General features: G+C 40.9%; 1 protein-coding gene across 7 annotated transcripts in view; it reads right to left on the reverse strand.

The window, feature by feature from the left end:
- The window catches only part of HIPK1 (homeodomain interacting protein kinase 1), a 1,001,014-nt gene that overhangs the window by 269,767 nt on the left and 714,021 nt on the right, over nt 1-17,226 (reverse strand). For 5 of the 7 annotated variants that reach the window (XM_044072892.1, XM_044072895.1, XM_044072893.1 and 2 more), the window contains one exon: nt 6,410-6,544. The exons of the other annotated variants lie outside the window; for them this stretch is intronic. In XM_044072892.1, the coding sequence (XP_043928827.1) occupies nt 6,410-6,544 (135 nt within the window). The remainder of the gene's footprint in view (nt 1-6,409; nt 6,545-17,226) is intronic. 7 annotated transcript variants of the gene reach the window in all.

The following is a 17,226-nucleotide window of genomic DNA, read 5'->3' on the forward strand; positions in this document are numbered from 1 at the left end:
AAAGATGTATTCAACATTAGGCCTTCCATTGTAGCTGTCCCCATGGCCAGTGTCACATGGTGGTTTTCCAGAGACCTTTCAATATGAGTGGGGCTGCAGTGCAGAACTCTTGAGCAATATTCAGACAATGGAATCCATGGGTGGAAGTGCCCTTTCAAAACTAATGAAGTCAGTACACAAGATTTTGATAAATAAAGTTTGGGTAATGGATCCTGAAGGTAGAGACGGAATGCTGACTGGTGGTTCTCCACAAGAATGCTTTTTCAGACAGCTTCCTGCCTTAGACAGTTAGGTTTGAAAACAGCCTACACCAAGGGGGTGGGTGCTTTTCAACTTTTGGCACTTTGTCACATATACAGAAGGAAACCACACATCCAAAGGTATGCCATAAGATGGACAGAAAAAATACACCTATTCTGGAGGATTTCTTTGTTTTTTCCCCAAACACCTTTATTGAATTATCACCTGTGACATAGTCAAATTTACATTCATGTAAAAGTAATTAAACTATATTAACATAAACATTATACTTCACATATAAAGTTAAAGGAGAATTTCTGTTGTTCATTTGTAATAAATGGAATTTCATAATTTCAAATAATACAAAACAATACATTTGTTTTCTAGATTAATAACAAAGCTAACAAGCATTTTAAACTTTTAATGTCATATGGAACAAAGTATGATCATTTAGTGCTAACCTTCATGGCAAGTACTGTATCTTACATATAAATTATATGTATTCATTATTTTACATAGGTTCACAGATAAGTACTAGGCTAGCTGCCCTTGTGAACCCATTTTAAGCCTAGCCAAATTCGCCTTAGCGAGAATCAAACCTTGTACCTCTTGTCTGTGAGGTAAACTGTTTAACCATTATGCCAAACCCTAACCACAAACAATAATGCACATATTAAAAACTAAGAATTCAATGCAATAAAAACTCCTGCAACAACCTGAGTGTATAACTTTATGTGTTCTTAACGCCAAGAAAAGAAATATAATAACTCCTCTAGCCTTAAAATTTACTTATTAACAATACACAACTTTGCATAATGTGTACACTACATCTCAAACTTGCCACTGTTGTAATCTTTATCACTGTTGCAGGTATCTGCTGCCACAATCAAATAGATGACACCATTTATATATGCTCTAAGATAGAACCTATTCTTTTACTATGCTTTAATCTTAAAATCAACGGTCTATTAATGCAGGATTAATACACAAAATGAGTCAACTGTATTTTAAATATACCCATAGACACTTCAATATGGAAATTAACGTGCTGCCTTCCCCAGTCTCGGTGGGTATGTGATAACCTACTGAATAGTGGTATACTGAAAGTCATAATACTGAATGCAAAATCCTGAAAGGTTACAATGTGGCAACTTTACAATGCTTAACTCAAAATACCTACTAAGAGCATACGTGTAGTATGGTAGTAGTTTAAAGGAACTTTGCATTGACCTTAGGATGTTTGGGAGAAGTTTGGCTCTAAAACTTTTCTTTAATGACAAAACCAGTTATAATGCAAGCACTGTTGATATATTGAACCAATGCAAAATTAAGAGTACTTTCTCCCCCCCCCCATTGCCCATGCATGCAGAGTGTTTCATTAAACTCTGTGAGGATGATTTGTATGATTATTTTTACAATAGTGATAAAAGGAAGTGTAGATATTTCAACATGAGTAGGAGTGAGAATGCATCCCTGAAATTTTTGTCTGAAGTCAACACTATCACCATTAGACCAGCAGACAAAGGGGGTGGGATTGTTTTACTTGAAACTAAGGAGTATGTTAGGAGTATGTGTGTTATGCTTAGTGATATCAAGACCTATGTACCCATTACTAAGACTAAGATAAATGACATCCATCACATTGTTGAAGAATCTTTGTTTGACATGTTAATGTGTAAGCAGATTACCAAAGAGACATATGATTTCTTCCATAAAGATTTTGCACGGGTTCCTGTAATCAAAGGGCTCCCCAAAATACACAAAGGCCTCATTCACCACCTATGAGGCCGATTGTATCAGGTGATGGTTGGTTGACTGAAAATGTCTTTATTTTTTTAGAGAAAGTTTTGCGACCTACTGTGGATAAGGTACAGCACATTTTGAAAGACACCTACCATCTGCTTGATTCCCTTGAGCATTTAGATGTTTGCCTGGAAATAGGTACTCATTTGCTAATAACTCTTGACGTAAAGAATTTATTTACCTCTATCCCCAATTATGTAGGGATACAGGCTGTCAGGGAACTTATGTTAACAGATACTGACTTTAGTAATGATAAGCAGATCCTCATCTGTCAGTTATTAGAACTGGTTTTGTCATACAATGTGTTTTCTTTTGGGGAACAATTATACCATCAGCAATGGGGAGTAGCTATGGGAACCCCATGTGCAAATACGTACGCCAACCTGGTGGTTTATCACTGGGAGAAAGAACATCTGTTCTCTCATGAGATGTTCAGCGATATCCTGATTGTGTGGGATGGCTCTAAGGTAGAGTTTGAGAGCTTCCTTGGTCACTTAGAAAATACCAGTGACTTTTTGAGTTTCACCATGGAGACCTCTCATACCAAGATTAGTTTTCTAGATGTGAGCTTAAGCCTTCAAGCAGGCAAGCTTGTTCCCACATTATTCAGGAAAGACTGTTGGAGAAACACACTCCTAAGTTTTGACAGCATGCATCCCAGGCATGTTTTTCCTGGGATCGTTAGGAGCCAGTTTATCAGGGTAGACAGAATGTGCAAAGATGAAGCCACCAGGTTGGAACAGATTGATCTTATGGAAGAGTTATTTGTAGAGAGAGAGGATATGATAGGAAAATGGTTAAGAATATAAAATCGGAGGTTTTCCACCTATCCCAGGAGCACCAACCTTTGAATGATGGGAGACTAAAAATTACCCAACCAAATATTATAGCTAAAGACAGAGTCAGGTTAACTATTACATACACTAATGACTTTGTTGCTGTAAGGAACATCATCCTGAATAATTGGAAAATACTAACAGTTGACCAATGCACTTTAAAACTAGTAGGCAATAGACCAAGTTTTGCTTATCGCAATCACAAAAATTTGAAGAGATTGTTATGTGATGGTATTAAATCTGAGGTTCAGACAGATATACATAGAGTTGAGGTCTTTGGCACTTATCCATGTACTCATTGTAGCATGTGTAAGTATATTAGCAAAGATCAAGTGTTCATTCATCCTGTACTTGATTATGTATTCACACCCAGGTTCCATGCCACCTGTGAAACTCAAAATCTGGTATATCTTGCTACTTGTGATATGTGTCCTGCATTTTATGTAGGGCTAACTAAGAGACGGTTGAAAAAAAGGGTTTACAATCATGTATATGACATTCAGCAACAGAAGGATCAGAATGCCTTAGCTAAACATATTATTATGTTCTATACTCATACTTTTAGCTTCAGAGTTCTTCAAATTGTAACCCTTAAATATAGAGGAGGGGACCATATGAACGATCTTTAAATTAAGAGCACATACACCTTCTGGTCTTAATTTATATGTCGTATATTGGATAGTAGTGTCACTTTATTGAATGTGTGTTTTTCATACATCCAATATATTTATATATCCAATACATATATAATATTTGAGCTACATACATACTTATACATTTTTATCAACTATTATGTATGTTTATATTCACACATATATATATATATATATATATATATATATATACATATTTCTTCATATATTTTTATACCTATATTCGGTTGGGTTTAGAATTGATATGTTCTCGCGTCACGTATGATTCATTGTTGTTGATTTTTTGGTTTTAAACTATTGCATGCTTAGATATGTTTTATCTGTTTGATTTGTTTATTATTTGCAGGTATTCCATATATATGCAATTTTAACCATGATAATTTTGTTTATGGTTATTTACTTATTCTTTTTTATTATATATTTTTTATTTTTTGTTTTGTATTTAAATGCATTGATTGTGTATATATAGATATATATATATATATATATATATATATATATATATAGAATAGTCAGGAAAGGCATTAGCCTCCAATGAATTGCAATTTACTATTGTGGATAGGTTATACTTTTGGGTTGATATGCCTTGAGTTTTGTGCATTAAGAAGTTTTTCATTGATGTATACCTTTAAATCAATAGTAGTCAGGTAAATTCAATAATTGGTTTATTGTTTTATTGATTGATCAGACTTGCAATTATGATTGTATTTAAGCAGAGGGTTTTCATTGTTATGTAGATCTGAGCGGATGCTTGCAGGTTGCAAAAGCTTTATCCTACTCTGCATTTTGTTTCTAATAAATCGTTTTATCTCATCTTGAAGGAGTGGTTCAGGATTTTTCAGGTGTGAGTCTCACAGTGTCTGTTTGCTGATACGTGTAGTATGTATGTACACTGGGCCAGAACACACCCAGTCAATAAACCATACCGCTTTCCTGTTACTGAAACTCTGAAACAAGCACTAACAAGAGTCATGTACATTGTACATTCAGTATTATGACTAAGTATATTGTTTTTCAGTAAGTTGAATTGGACACAATCTCTGCATGACTAAAAGTTTACATTTTTAAGCAGTGGGCTAACAAACAAGAATTTCAATCATGGGAAAAAATTATTTAAAACGCTTTGAATTTGAAGAAAAGTACATATAAATTTAAACATATGCCCAAGTTACCTAAACTTTGTTGAATCTTTGCGAATCTATGCAAGTTGCCATCATAAACCTGGTTACTTGTTTATGGCTAATGTACAACTCTGCCTTTTCACATCTACGCTTAATATGCTACTGCACTAGCAAACTGTTACTTGTTAGCTCATGCACTTTTCATTTAAGTATTGACCAGATGAAAATTACAGATGTGTCCCAGAGACTACCCCTCTTATGAAACATGCTTCTCATCCTTGTGGAGCGGAGTTCATCTATTGCCCAATTTAAGGGCAACCTAGACCAGTGGAAGAGGAATAGGAAATTTACACCAAGTCTGACACCCATGTCCCTTATGGACGGACAGAGGTACCTTATAAAAGCCTGCCCCTCAAATATCCTACTTGGATACAGGGCATCATTATTCTTTTGGGAAAACTTGGTCGTTAGCTTAGTAATGATCTATGAATCTACGACTCTATTAAAAAATTTAAAAATAAAATGCATTATTTAATGAAATTATTTGCAATACCTTACAAAATGTTTCCGGATAATTTGTGGTTGCCGGGTGTTTGGAATAATCTGTGGTTGACTGCTGTTGCTTGTATTTGGTTATATTTTACATACAGTATTGCTAAAATTGAAATTCGCTGCTATCTAAATTTGCAATAAAATAAAAATAACAAAAAGTTAAATCCAATCAAAAATTATGAAACGTCTGCATGTCTTTTTCCCACCTTTTACCGTTTCCATTCCCCAGGATAATTAAACCATTGAGATGACATTTAGTAGGCATATGAATGGCACAAACCTCAAGTGCAGAACATTATGCTACACAAACTGCTGATATTCCAAATATGCAAACAGATTTAGACACAAAACAGCAAGAAAGCAACTTCTGCAATATTACACAACATAAAATGTGAATATGTCTGTTAACATCTCTATAATCTCAGATTACTTCAGCAATTTTTAACAACAAGAATGTTCAACTGTCAACACTGTTTGCTATACAACTTGGTTATTCTCTAGTAACTATATATGCTGTCCTAAACTCGTCCCAATTAGCTCACCTTTAATTTCAATCAAAAAATGAGTTATGTTTTAGAAGCTTCTGTGAGGAGGCTACAATGACCAAATGGGAAATGCATGCTGCTAAGGTTCTGCATTCAGACACGGAGCAAATATGTCTGTTATTTTTAAAGCAATCTAACAAACATAGATGAATTCTGAAATTATAGTGAAACATGAATTTGCAAAGGGGATCCCCAAAACTTATCTAGCATTAATTAAAATATACTGCATGCAAAAACAGAACAAAAGGCCAAATTACGTGATGTTTGATTTACAACTTAGTCAGCAGACCTAAACTGAATACTCTTCCCCATCTGAGACACACAAGTTAATAAAAGCCGAAAAGAGGATAGTAGGAAAAGAAAAGCAGATATGCCCTTCCAATAGACAGATAAGGATTCCAAGACAAAGATTAGCAAAAGCTGCCAATCAGACCAAAAGCCACGATTCTTGTTAAGTGCTATACTAAAAAATCAATCAAAATTAGGCACTACTTTCAGCATTGTGGGGGAGAAAAAAAGCAAGGCATTAAGAATGGTTGCTTGAAATGCAGCAAGAACATAGCCACAAGATGGCACATGCTTCCATGCCCTCTGCAAGTCTAAGATGAAAACAAAATAACTTAGTTAGGTAACACAATCACACCAAGTGAGACAATTACCAGTACTGTAGCAGTCTGTTCAACTAATGCCGGACGTCCGGCTGTGCAGTTCAGGGTAAAGGGCACCGCATATTGCGGTGTGACGGTTGCTACGTGAGGATGAAGAGTTGCTACCATTAGAGGAGTACAGCTTCCCTGTAATGTAGATCAAGCAAGTAAAAGGAATGCACAGGATTAATTAACCTTATTTACCAACAGGGCCTGGAGATTTACCGTCACTAGATTAAGACTCATGACATCAAAAATGAAGGTTGTTTATTAGCAAAGAAATATTAAACAATATTAAAATAAATCAGCAAAACAGTCAAACCTTAAAGAAATGGAAGTTATATACTTACCATAACTCTAGATCCTTTCATTCCTGTCCAACTGATGAGCCGCTTGTTGGATCTGAGCTGGCAAAACTAGCGCCCCTTTAAAAATTATTTTCCCATAATGTGTGTGCGTGTGTGTGTGCGTGCAGATACCCCAGACAAAGTTTGATGTCAATTACTGAAGATTGATTTCAACACAGTCAAAAAAACATAAATGGAAAAGTCCTTCAGGTCCTACAAATATTTAATTTGGAAAGAGAAATGGAGGGTGCGGTGTTGCATCAACAGATGAGAATGAAATAACCCAGCATTATGGTTAAGTACATAACTACCACAGCATATTCATTCCATCCATCCGATCTGACTGATGGGTCAGAATCCCCACCTAGGGGATACCTGGGTGATCTCTGAGGACTGGATTTTTAAAGGAAGCCCTACACCTCAAGATAGCATCAAACTTGTAATATTTAGCAAAAGTGTGCAATGTAGAACATGCTGCTGCTACACAAATCTCATCAACTGAAATTTCTAACTAAGGTTGTTGAACTGGTAGCAAAGTTAGTGGAATACGCCTTGGGTTTACATGGTGATGGGCAATTCTGAATAAAGTATAAATAAGAAACAGAATCTGAAAATTACCTAGAAAGGGTGATTTTGACACATAAATCAAGTTGAACTGCGAAGGAAACAGAACTGTGAGTCTTTCCTGAAGGATTTGGTTCTGTGCAGGTAGACTCTAAGTTGACTATGTATATCCAGGTTATGTAACATATACTCATCTTTAGATGAACGATTTCGAAAAAAAGACTAAGTGAATCAGCTGATTTGTGTTAGTTTAGGAAGCCACCTTGGGAAGAAGAGAGGAGTTAGTACAGAAAGGCACTATGGCCTTGTGAGAAACTAAATAAGGAACTGTAGAAGATACAACCTGTAATTTGGACACTCTTCTGATATAAGTGATAGCAACTAAGAACAAAGTTTTCCAGGAGAGGAACTTCAAGGGTTCAGAAAATGTTGGCTCAAACAGTGAGCCAATTAATGCTTCTAATACAAAATGGTGATCCCTCTGAGGCACCAGATCTCTAACTAGGGCATGAGGAGGGAAATATCTATTGAGAAGGCTTTGCAAACCTTATGAGAAACCAAGCAGCAGGCTTTATAACCTGTAGAAAAACTGCAGCCAGGAAGTGTCACATTTGGAACATGGACAGGAAAAAGGTCAGTATACTGTAATGATGCCCAGATCATGAAATGTTTCCACTCACCACAGAAGAGGTTACAAGCGGGTTAGTTCCGGGATGCAGAAAGAAACCTAACTACATCACTGGGTATGGCTGAATTTTTGGTCATTAGTGGAAGTGCAGAAACCAAGTGGTTGGTCTGAGGTAGTGAAACTCTGGGCAAGGTTTCCCAGACAGGTGGGATATTAGATCCTATCTATGCTCCAAGATCCAGAGAGGTTGCTTGATGTATGGCCTTAGAAGAGGAAACCAAATTTGCCTGGGCCAACAGGTGGAATGAGAATCATGGTGGCTTTGCATTTGATCATTTTGTGCAGAAATCTGGGGATTAGGAGCAAAGGAGGATAAGCATGAAGTAGTCCAAAAGGCTATTGTTCGACCAGAGCATTGTTTGGGGACTGTCCCTCCAGGGGGATCATGGCAAAGAACTTGCTGCATTTAGTGCTGGATGGGGAAGCAAATAGAGTACAGCAAGGTTAACACTAGTGACTGAAAATTTACTGCACCACCGATGGTTTGAGAAACAACTCATAAAACATTAAGATGGACCAGTTTAGTCTGTTGGCAATGCAAATGGTCTTCCCAAGAATGTACACTGGAATTAGAAAGCAATACAAAGCAAATGCTGTCTGCCACACCCTCATCACTTTCTGATATAAGGGATAAGACCCAGTTACCCTTTGCTTGTTTATGTACCAAACTGCTGCCATATCTGTCCATTTGGATAAACATCACCCCTACAAGACGACAGTCCTGTAGCTCTTGCAACACAAGGAGGACTATACTTATCCCCAGGACACTGATGTGAAGACCGGCCTGTTTTGAACTCCATAATCGTCAGTCCAGCCTCCCTGTCCAATGCCCACCCCACGCCAAGGAGAAGGCATCCATGGTCACTACTGCCACAGGTGAACAAAGGGTCTATCAGACTGAATGCAAAGGGAATTTAGCCACCATCATAACTGTTCCTTGCAAAGGTGAATTATAGAAACAGGGATCAAATTAGGTTGACAATCCTGACCATTTGACTCTTTAGAAGACACTGCACAATCCTCATGTGAAATTAAGCAAACTGTACCACTATAACTGCAGAATCCTCATGTGAAATTAAGCAAACTGTAGCACTATAATAGTAAGTGCCACTAAACCTAGAACTCTGAGGACTAAAGCAGCTCTAGGATGATTGAAGTGGAGGAGAATTTTGATGGCATACCTTAATGGCTGAATTCTGTTTTGAGGAAGGGACAATATGGATCTAGTTGTTTGTACATGACATCCAATGAATTGCACAGTCTGCATCAATTGAAGTCTTGACTTCTCATGGTTTATAAATATGCCCAGAGTTTGAGCAAGTAGTCTCTGGCAATGACCAATACATTTCCTGTTGAAGCAGCTATAAAACAGTAGTCTAGATGAAGGAATCTCCAGACCTCTTGTAGCCGCAGGTGTGCTACAACAGTGGCCATGCACTTGGTGTACATCCAAGGGAGCTGAGATGAGACCGAAGGGCAGGCCGTTAACTGCTGGAAATGACTGGCTCCCATGCAGAAAAGAACAAATATCCACAATGCTTTGGCTACTCTGGTGTGGAGACAAGTGTAGTGGAAATCTATAGAGCACATCCAGCTGTTTGCCTATAATTAAGGCAAAACTGACTGCATCATTGCCATGCTGAACTGGGCATGACGTCTATGTTTTTTCTTTGGAGCCAAAAAATTTAAGTAAGACTTTAATCCTGTCTTATCTGGTGGGATCTCCTGGATGTCTCTCTTCAAGATCAACAAGACAACTTCTCTTTCAACAGTCTTTAGTTGTGGGGTGGTACACCTGGAAACAACCATTTCAATCTGTGGGACCAAAACAGTTAAGAGGCCCACAAGAGAGACCACCAAGACAGAGATGGTGAGCCAACCTTGTGGAGGTTGACTGGTTGACAAAGATTTCCCTTACTGCATTAATTCAAGGATCTCATCAAAAGGGGCATCTTCTGGTTGTGACTGAAAGAAGTCCTCTCGATCCTCCAAGCTGGTGTCCGAATCAACAGACTCCAATAGTGATTTAGTGTGTCTCCTTTTATATGTCCTCTTTTTTGGAACATTAGTCCAGATAAAATCACTTTAGCTAGCAGATCTAGGAGACTCTCTCTCTCTCTCTCTCTCTCTCTCTCATACCCTCCCTGTGAGAGGAATAATGACACATTGTTGAAGTTTCCAGTAGTTTATTCAGTTAAGCAGGTAGATGGACAAGTGTTCTTGTTCTAATACATTACATTCAACAGGTCAGTTATTTAAAAGCAGTTGCAGACAATGGTGGGAGGTTCCATGGAAGCTGATTGGAGGAAAAAGAATAGTTGTGTAAGACCTTACCATAACCATAGATGTCCTTCTCTTCTATGTTGCAGTATTCATAACAGTAGGGAGTAGCTGCCTGCAACACCACCGTCCGGCCAGTATACCAAAGTCTTTGTCCTGAAGGGTACGTGTGACTTTAGCTACGACGGCCATAAACCGGCATTAGGTATAAAGGTGACGTCTGCACGTACCCTCCTCAGAATAGTTTCTGCTGCATTTACTAGTGCCCCTGAGGTTTTTAAGGAGGGTCCTAACTGACACCCTTAGACTTACATGCCTGCTAGAGCCAGGACAGTAATAAGGCTATGTAGGTAGAGACTTTGGGAAGAAGATGGCCACAGGTGTTCATAAATACCTGCTATAGCATAAGCAAGAAACGGGGTAGGAGGGTGGGACTGAATACTGCAACATAGAAGAGAAGGACATCTATGGTTATGGTAAAGTCTTACACAACTATTCTATGTCCTTCTATTCTGATGTTGCAATATTCATAACAGCAGGGAGAGTACCAGAGCTTTAAGTATGATCCTGGGAAGTGGAAGGGTTTCCGTGGTCCAGGAGACCCTGTAGGATAGTTCTGGCAAAACCGGTTTTAGCATGGGATGTCATGTCCAGCTTGTAGTGTTTGGTGAAGGTGTGCACTGAGGTCCAAGTGGCTGCCTCTAAAACAGAAGGGGGATCAATGCCTTTGAAAAGGGCAGAAGAATAGGCAGCTGCTCTGGTGGAATGTGGTTTGATACTGCCTTGTAAGATTTTTCCATGGTGGGAGTAGCAGAAGGAGATGGACTTGGAGATCCATGAGGCAATGGTTTGCTTAGATACAGCTTTCCCTAGTGCTCTGGTATGGAAGAAAACAAATAACTGTTCTGGTTTCCTGATATCTTTGGTTTTGTCTATGTAATATCTTAGTTGTCTGTGCACATCCAGAGAATGAAGGGTCCTCTCTGAAGCATTTTGAGGATGGGGGTAGAAGACAGGTAGGTTAATGGTTTCATTCAACGAGAGTTCATCATCTACCTTAGGCACGAAGGAGGGGTTGGTCCTGAGCACCACTCTGTCCCTGTGAAAGACTAGGTAGGGGGATGTGGCCATCGGGGCTTGGATCTCCGAAACCCTCCTGGCAGATGTGAGGGCAACTAGCAAAACTGTTCTGAATGTACAAAATTTCAGAGAAGCAGAATGTGCTGGTTCAAGGAGAATACAAAGTTTAGATCCCACGGAGGAGGGATGAGTTTCTCTGGGGGTTTGATGTGGAGGACTCCTCTTAAAAACAGTTTGACTTCCAGTCTGGATGCCAAGGGAGGTGAAATGGGAAGACAGGCAGAGATGGCAGACAAGTGGACTTTGATCGAGGAATATGTCAGTCCTGTTTGGAGTAGCTCACACAAGTAGGACAGGACCCTAGGGATGGGGGCAGTGAGGGGGTCGTTCCTATGACAGCAGTTGGAGAATCTGAGCCATTTAGCCATGTAGTTTCTCCTAGTGCTGTTGTTTTTGGCCTCCTGCAGAACATTAAGTACGTCCTCTGAGTAAAGGTGTCTGTAAGGGATCAGGATTCTATCACCCATAAGGTCAGTTTTAGTTTGTTCACCTGTGGGTGTACAGAGACCCCTTGTTCTGTACAAGCAGGTCTATCCAGTGGAGTAACCTGTGGTGATTGCCCTTGGCTAGAGAAAAAAGGTGGGGAGACCAATGCTGTCTTGGCCAAAAGGGGGTTACCAGTAGGATTTTTGGTTTGTCCCTCTGAATTTTCAGGAGGACTTTCTGGATCAGACTGAAAGGGGGGAAGGCATACAGGAACCCCCCCCCCCGAAGAAAAAGAGAAGGCATCCACTTTCCACGCTTGTGGGTGTGGGTTCCTTGTGCAGAATTTGAGCATCTGTCTGTTGTCTGGGGAGGCAAAGAGGTCTGCTTGTGGAATACCCCACCTGTATATCAAGTCTAGGAAAACCTCCCTCTGTAGCATCCATTCGTGAGAGGGGGCTGAGGTTCTGCTGAGTGTGTCTGCCATCACATTCTGTTGAAAGGGGATATACATGGCCAACAGGTGTACTCTGAGGGAGTCTGTTAGATTCCAAATCTGAATGGCCAGTCTGCATAGAGGGTATGACCTGGTCCCTCCTTGTTTGTTTATGTACCACAGAAATGTCATGTTGTCTGTGATTACCTTTAAAGGTCCTGGTAGGATAGAGGGTTGGAATGTTAGTAGGGCTAATAGCAAGGCTCTCATTTCCTTGATGTTGATGTGGTCATTTACTCTTAGAGTGGACCATTTGCCTTGTACTGAGAGGTGTTGTTGATTTGTTTGCAACACTGCACCCCCCCCCCATCCTAGGTCCGAAGCATCGGTGTAAAGGCACTTAAGTAGAGCTGGGCTCTGAAGGTGGAGCCCTAGGGTGGTCTGTATTGCATATATCTACCATTGGATCTCCCTCTTTAAGCAAGGGAGGAGTGGAAGAGGCACATCCAAGGGTTGGGGAATGTTGGTTCCATAGATTTTTCAGTACCCATTGAACTTTGCACATGTGTAGTCTTGCCAAAGGCAGCATGTGTATAAGGGATGCCATGTGGCCTAATAGTTTCAGAAATTTCCGAGCTGTCAGAAAGGTTCAGGAAAGGATCTGGTTGAAGTACAGACCAAGTTCCTGAATCCTTTGGTCCGGTATGAAGGCTTTCATGCAGTCCGTGCGTAGTCTGCATCCCAGAAAAATCACGTCCTGAGAAGGAGTCAGGCGAGATTTTTCTACATTTAAAGTAAACCCCAGAAGAGAGAGGGTGTGAGACACCTGCTGCAAATGGAGGCGTAGGAGTTGCTGATCTTGGTGCAGGATGAGGGGGTCGTCTAGGTAGGGATATATTTGTATACCATGTGTCCTGCAATGGGCAATGAAGGGGGCTAGACACTTGGTGAACACTCTGGGGGCTGTGGATAGACCAAAGGGCAAAGCAGAGAATTGAAAATGGCAGAAGCTATAGAAAATCTGAGAAATTTCCTGTAATACCAATGAATGGGGATGTGTAGGTAGGCATCCTTGAGATCTAGAACCACCATGAAGGCTTGGGGGAGGTTACAAGCATGAGAATAAGTAAGGTTATCATTTTGAAGCTGGGTACGAGAAGGAAAAGATTGAGAAAGGAAAGATCCAGTATAGCTCTCCAGGGACCCTCTTTTCCTGGGGACCAGGAACATTCTGGAGTAGAACCCTGAGTTATTTTGAGGGGCTGGAACTGGTCTATGGTGCCTTGATTTAGGAGGTGTTGAATAATAGGTGGGAATAGAGGAGTTTGTTTTTTTGGTGGTTGTGGAATGCCCTGAAAGGGTGGGAAGCATCCACCAATTTATGCAATATCCTCTCTGGATGATGGAGAGGACCCATTGTTCTTTTGTAAGTTTCCGCCAGGAGGGGAGGGAGAGAGTGAGACAGAGGAATAGGGGAGTTTCTGGATGCAGGGTGGGTGAGTCACAGTGGGGGGGGGGGGGCTGGGATGGTCAGGCTGTTTCCGAAAGGGAGTGGCAGAAGATCTTGAGGACAGTCTTGGGGTAGAAGTCTTTCTCTGCTGCCTGTGTGCCTTGGATTGCTGTGTTGTGGAAAAGTACAAAGGATAGTTTTTGAAGGTAGTTTCTATGATATCTAGGAATGGGCGACACCAAAAGGTGTTTTAGATTTTGCAACTCTTTTCCCTTCTCTTGGAGGGATTTCAGGAGCTCAGCATCGGCTTGTCCAAAATGTGCCTTATTGTCTAACAGAGCATCCAGAAGTTTGGTCTGAACATCCATGGGGAGGGGTTGTTTCCATACCCAGGAGTAACGATGCAGCACCGATCCAGAAGCAGTAGCTTCCACAGCATCATAGCTGCACTTAATAGAGTGCCTGGTCACTTGTGATGCTGTGGAGAGGAGAGAGTTTAATTGTACTCTGGTGGGGGAGTCCTGGACCTCAGAAAGAAGGCTGGAGGCCTTAGACATGGTATCAAGTACAAACCTTGCCATGTGGGTTTGGTAGTTCAGGACCTTAATGGCCAAAGTGGAAGATGAGTAGACCTTTTTACCTGTCCTGTCCATAAATTTACTCTCTTTATCAGTAGGATAAAGAGCAGAGGAAGGAAGCTGTCTGGAGGTCTTGTCTGCAGAAACAGCTATGACAGCTGGGTCAGCAGGAGGGTTCCTGTAAAGAAACTGGGTGTCCTGGGGACCCTATAAAATCTGTCTGCTCGTTTAGCTGCTAGAGGTTGGGAGTCAGGAGACTGTAAAGCAGCTAATAATGCATCCTGAAATGCAAGCAGTAAAGGGGGCACAGCTAAGGGAGTCGGCTGCGCCATTTGCAGAAGGTCAAAGTACCTTTTCTTAGAATCTGAGACCTCAGAGGCCTGCCACTTGAAGTGTTCCCTCATGAGGGAGATAGTATCCCCAAAACTAAATTCTTCCCCAGGGGAGTCTGGAGAAATACAGTCCTCTTCATCTGGAGTAATGAACTCATTGGGGGATTAAATTTGAGTCTCATAAAAGACGGATTCCTCAGAGGATGAATATTCCTCCTCAGACACATGGGTTGATTGAGGAGTGAGAGCAGGTGAGAATTTTTGGGATTGTAAGGCCTGAAAGAGGATTTGGGTAAAGGATTCCCAGCCTGACATCTGAGGGAGTTCAACGCGTTTGGACTTCTGTTTCCTTTTCAAGGGTGTGGTGGACAAGGGAGAAGCAGATGGCCTAGCAAGAGGAGAAGGAGCAGGGCTTCCGAGAAGGTGAGCCGTGGTTCCCCTCTGCCATCAGACTCTGATGGCTGAAATACCTTAGCAGATGTACCTTCGGTATCCCGCACCCCGGCTTCCATTGTGGTTCCTGGGCCTGCTTGGGTGACCATCGTCTGAACAGACTCCTGGTCTGCTATCGCCTCTAGAGCAGGTTCAGACACCTGAGGTGCAGCCTGGGATTCGGGCCTAAGTTTCTTCGCCTTCTTCCGAGGTGGCTCGTCGGATGGGCCTACCCTTGCCTCCGTGCCCAACGCCAAATGTCTGAGTCTCTGATTCTCGAGGTAAAGATTTAAAGTCGCTAGTCGGCTACGAAGTGTTTTGGGTACGAATGACTTACAGATAGAACAGGATGTATGGTCGTGGGCCTCGCCTAGACAAACACACACTTAGCGTGCATGTCCTTGTGAGGAATCTGTCTCCCACAAGCACACTTCCCTTTCCTAGCTGACATGTAAGTCTAAAACAGCAAGCAAAACAAGTATGGAAAAACCTCAGTGGGCACTTATCTGAATGGTCCAAACGGTCGTCTGGTCTCAATACTTGTAACTGTAGTCGTTTGATAAAACGAGAAGTAAGGTAGAACTGGCTAATGGGTGTCCGATGATCACTGCGGCAGAAAAATTCTAAGGAGGGTACATGCAGACGTCACCTTTATACTTAATGCCGGTTTATGGCCCTCGTAGCAGACGTCACACGTACCCTCCAGGACAAAGACGTTGGTATACTGGCCGGATGGTGGCGCTGCAGGCAGCTTTTCCCTACTGTTATGAATACTGCAACATCAGAATAGAAGGACATTTTGGGAGATCGAAAAACAAGGAGCCAATTCCCAAGCTTAGAGGTTAGTCCCTTATTTGAATATTCCTGAAAGATCTGTGAGGGTTTACCAGCTCAGCAGCCTGTGAAACCTTGCTCTTATTTAATTTTTTTTATTATTAACCATTAACAAACAAAGCATGATAACACACTATGAGCTACAACTATATAACTATATTTAAAAAAACAGCTTCCCCTGAGCTTCATCAGGTCCATCTAATAGAGTGGTTTCCACTTTGATAATTGAAAATGCCTGCTTTTCCTTTGATAATTGAAAATGCCTGCTATTACAAAGCTATCAACAGACTTTATTAGTCTGTTTTGTAACACATACAAAATGAGAGGCTGTGTCTGCATCAGTGGGGCTCATATTCCTTGGAGCCATATATGAATGCTTTATTACAGAACTTTTTCCAGTTTATCATATGTACAGAAGGCTGTGCCCACTTTTATGAGGCTCGTTACCTCCTGACATATACTACGGCTACAGAATCTATACCTGGTTGCTGTGGGGTAGCTGCTGTGAGAGGTGGAATGCTCTTGGTCATAGAGCATGGTTTTAAGGCACTCCACTCTGGGGTCTACACTCACTGCAGCTAAATCTGGGGTTTACACTCACTGCAGCTACCCCACAGCAACCAGGCATAAGATTTTTTAGCCACTCAGCCTGCATTCAGCACAATTTCTATAAACTGCAGTACAATGAAAATTGTTGTTCCAGGGCAACACTCCACACTGCTATATTCTTTGCACTATAGGCACAACTTGCTTATGCTCAAAGAAGATTGGAGATTCTTCCATTTACTAAAATTGTTGTATACTCTGCAGTTCACCACCTGGTGGATTTTTATACCATGGGCACAGTAAGCCCACACAAGAGGTTCTGAGGTCTCAAACTTCACTCACTTTTTATTTTTTTCCTCATACTTGTGCACTTTTATGAGCTCTGTAAAAAATGAGCACCGCGACTTGTTTTCCACTGTATGCTATTTCTCTGGATGTATGGACTGTTCAAAAGTAAGAATCACCTAGTGTAGCTTTAAGTGACTACCTCTGCTGCATACAAAAAAGGCTGTCTTTATCAAGAGGAAGAAGAACGTGGACTGGTCACATTAATCACATACATGAGCCTCTTATAAGCAGGCAATGTAAATGGTTATTGCTATACAAGAGAATATTAGCCTTTTATATTATATGTCAAGAGATAACTAGCCTCTCATTTTACATGTGACAGACTGGAAAAAGTTCTGTAATAAAGCCTTCATACTTGGCTGCAAGGAATATGAGCCCCACTGATGTAGACACAGCCTCTCATTTTACATGTGTTGCAAAACAGACTAATA

The sequence above is a fragment of the Protopterus annectens genome, chromosome 5.part1 (genome assembly GCF_019279795.1).
Source record: "Protopterus annectens isolate FY-2018-M chromosome 5.part1, PAN1.0, whole genome shotgun sequence".
In the NCBI taxonomy this organism is placed as follows: domain Eukaryota; kingdom Metazoa; phylum Chordata; order Ceratodontiformes; family Protopteridae; genus Protopterus; species Protopterus annectens.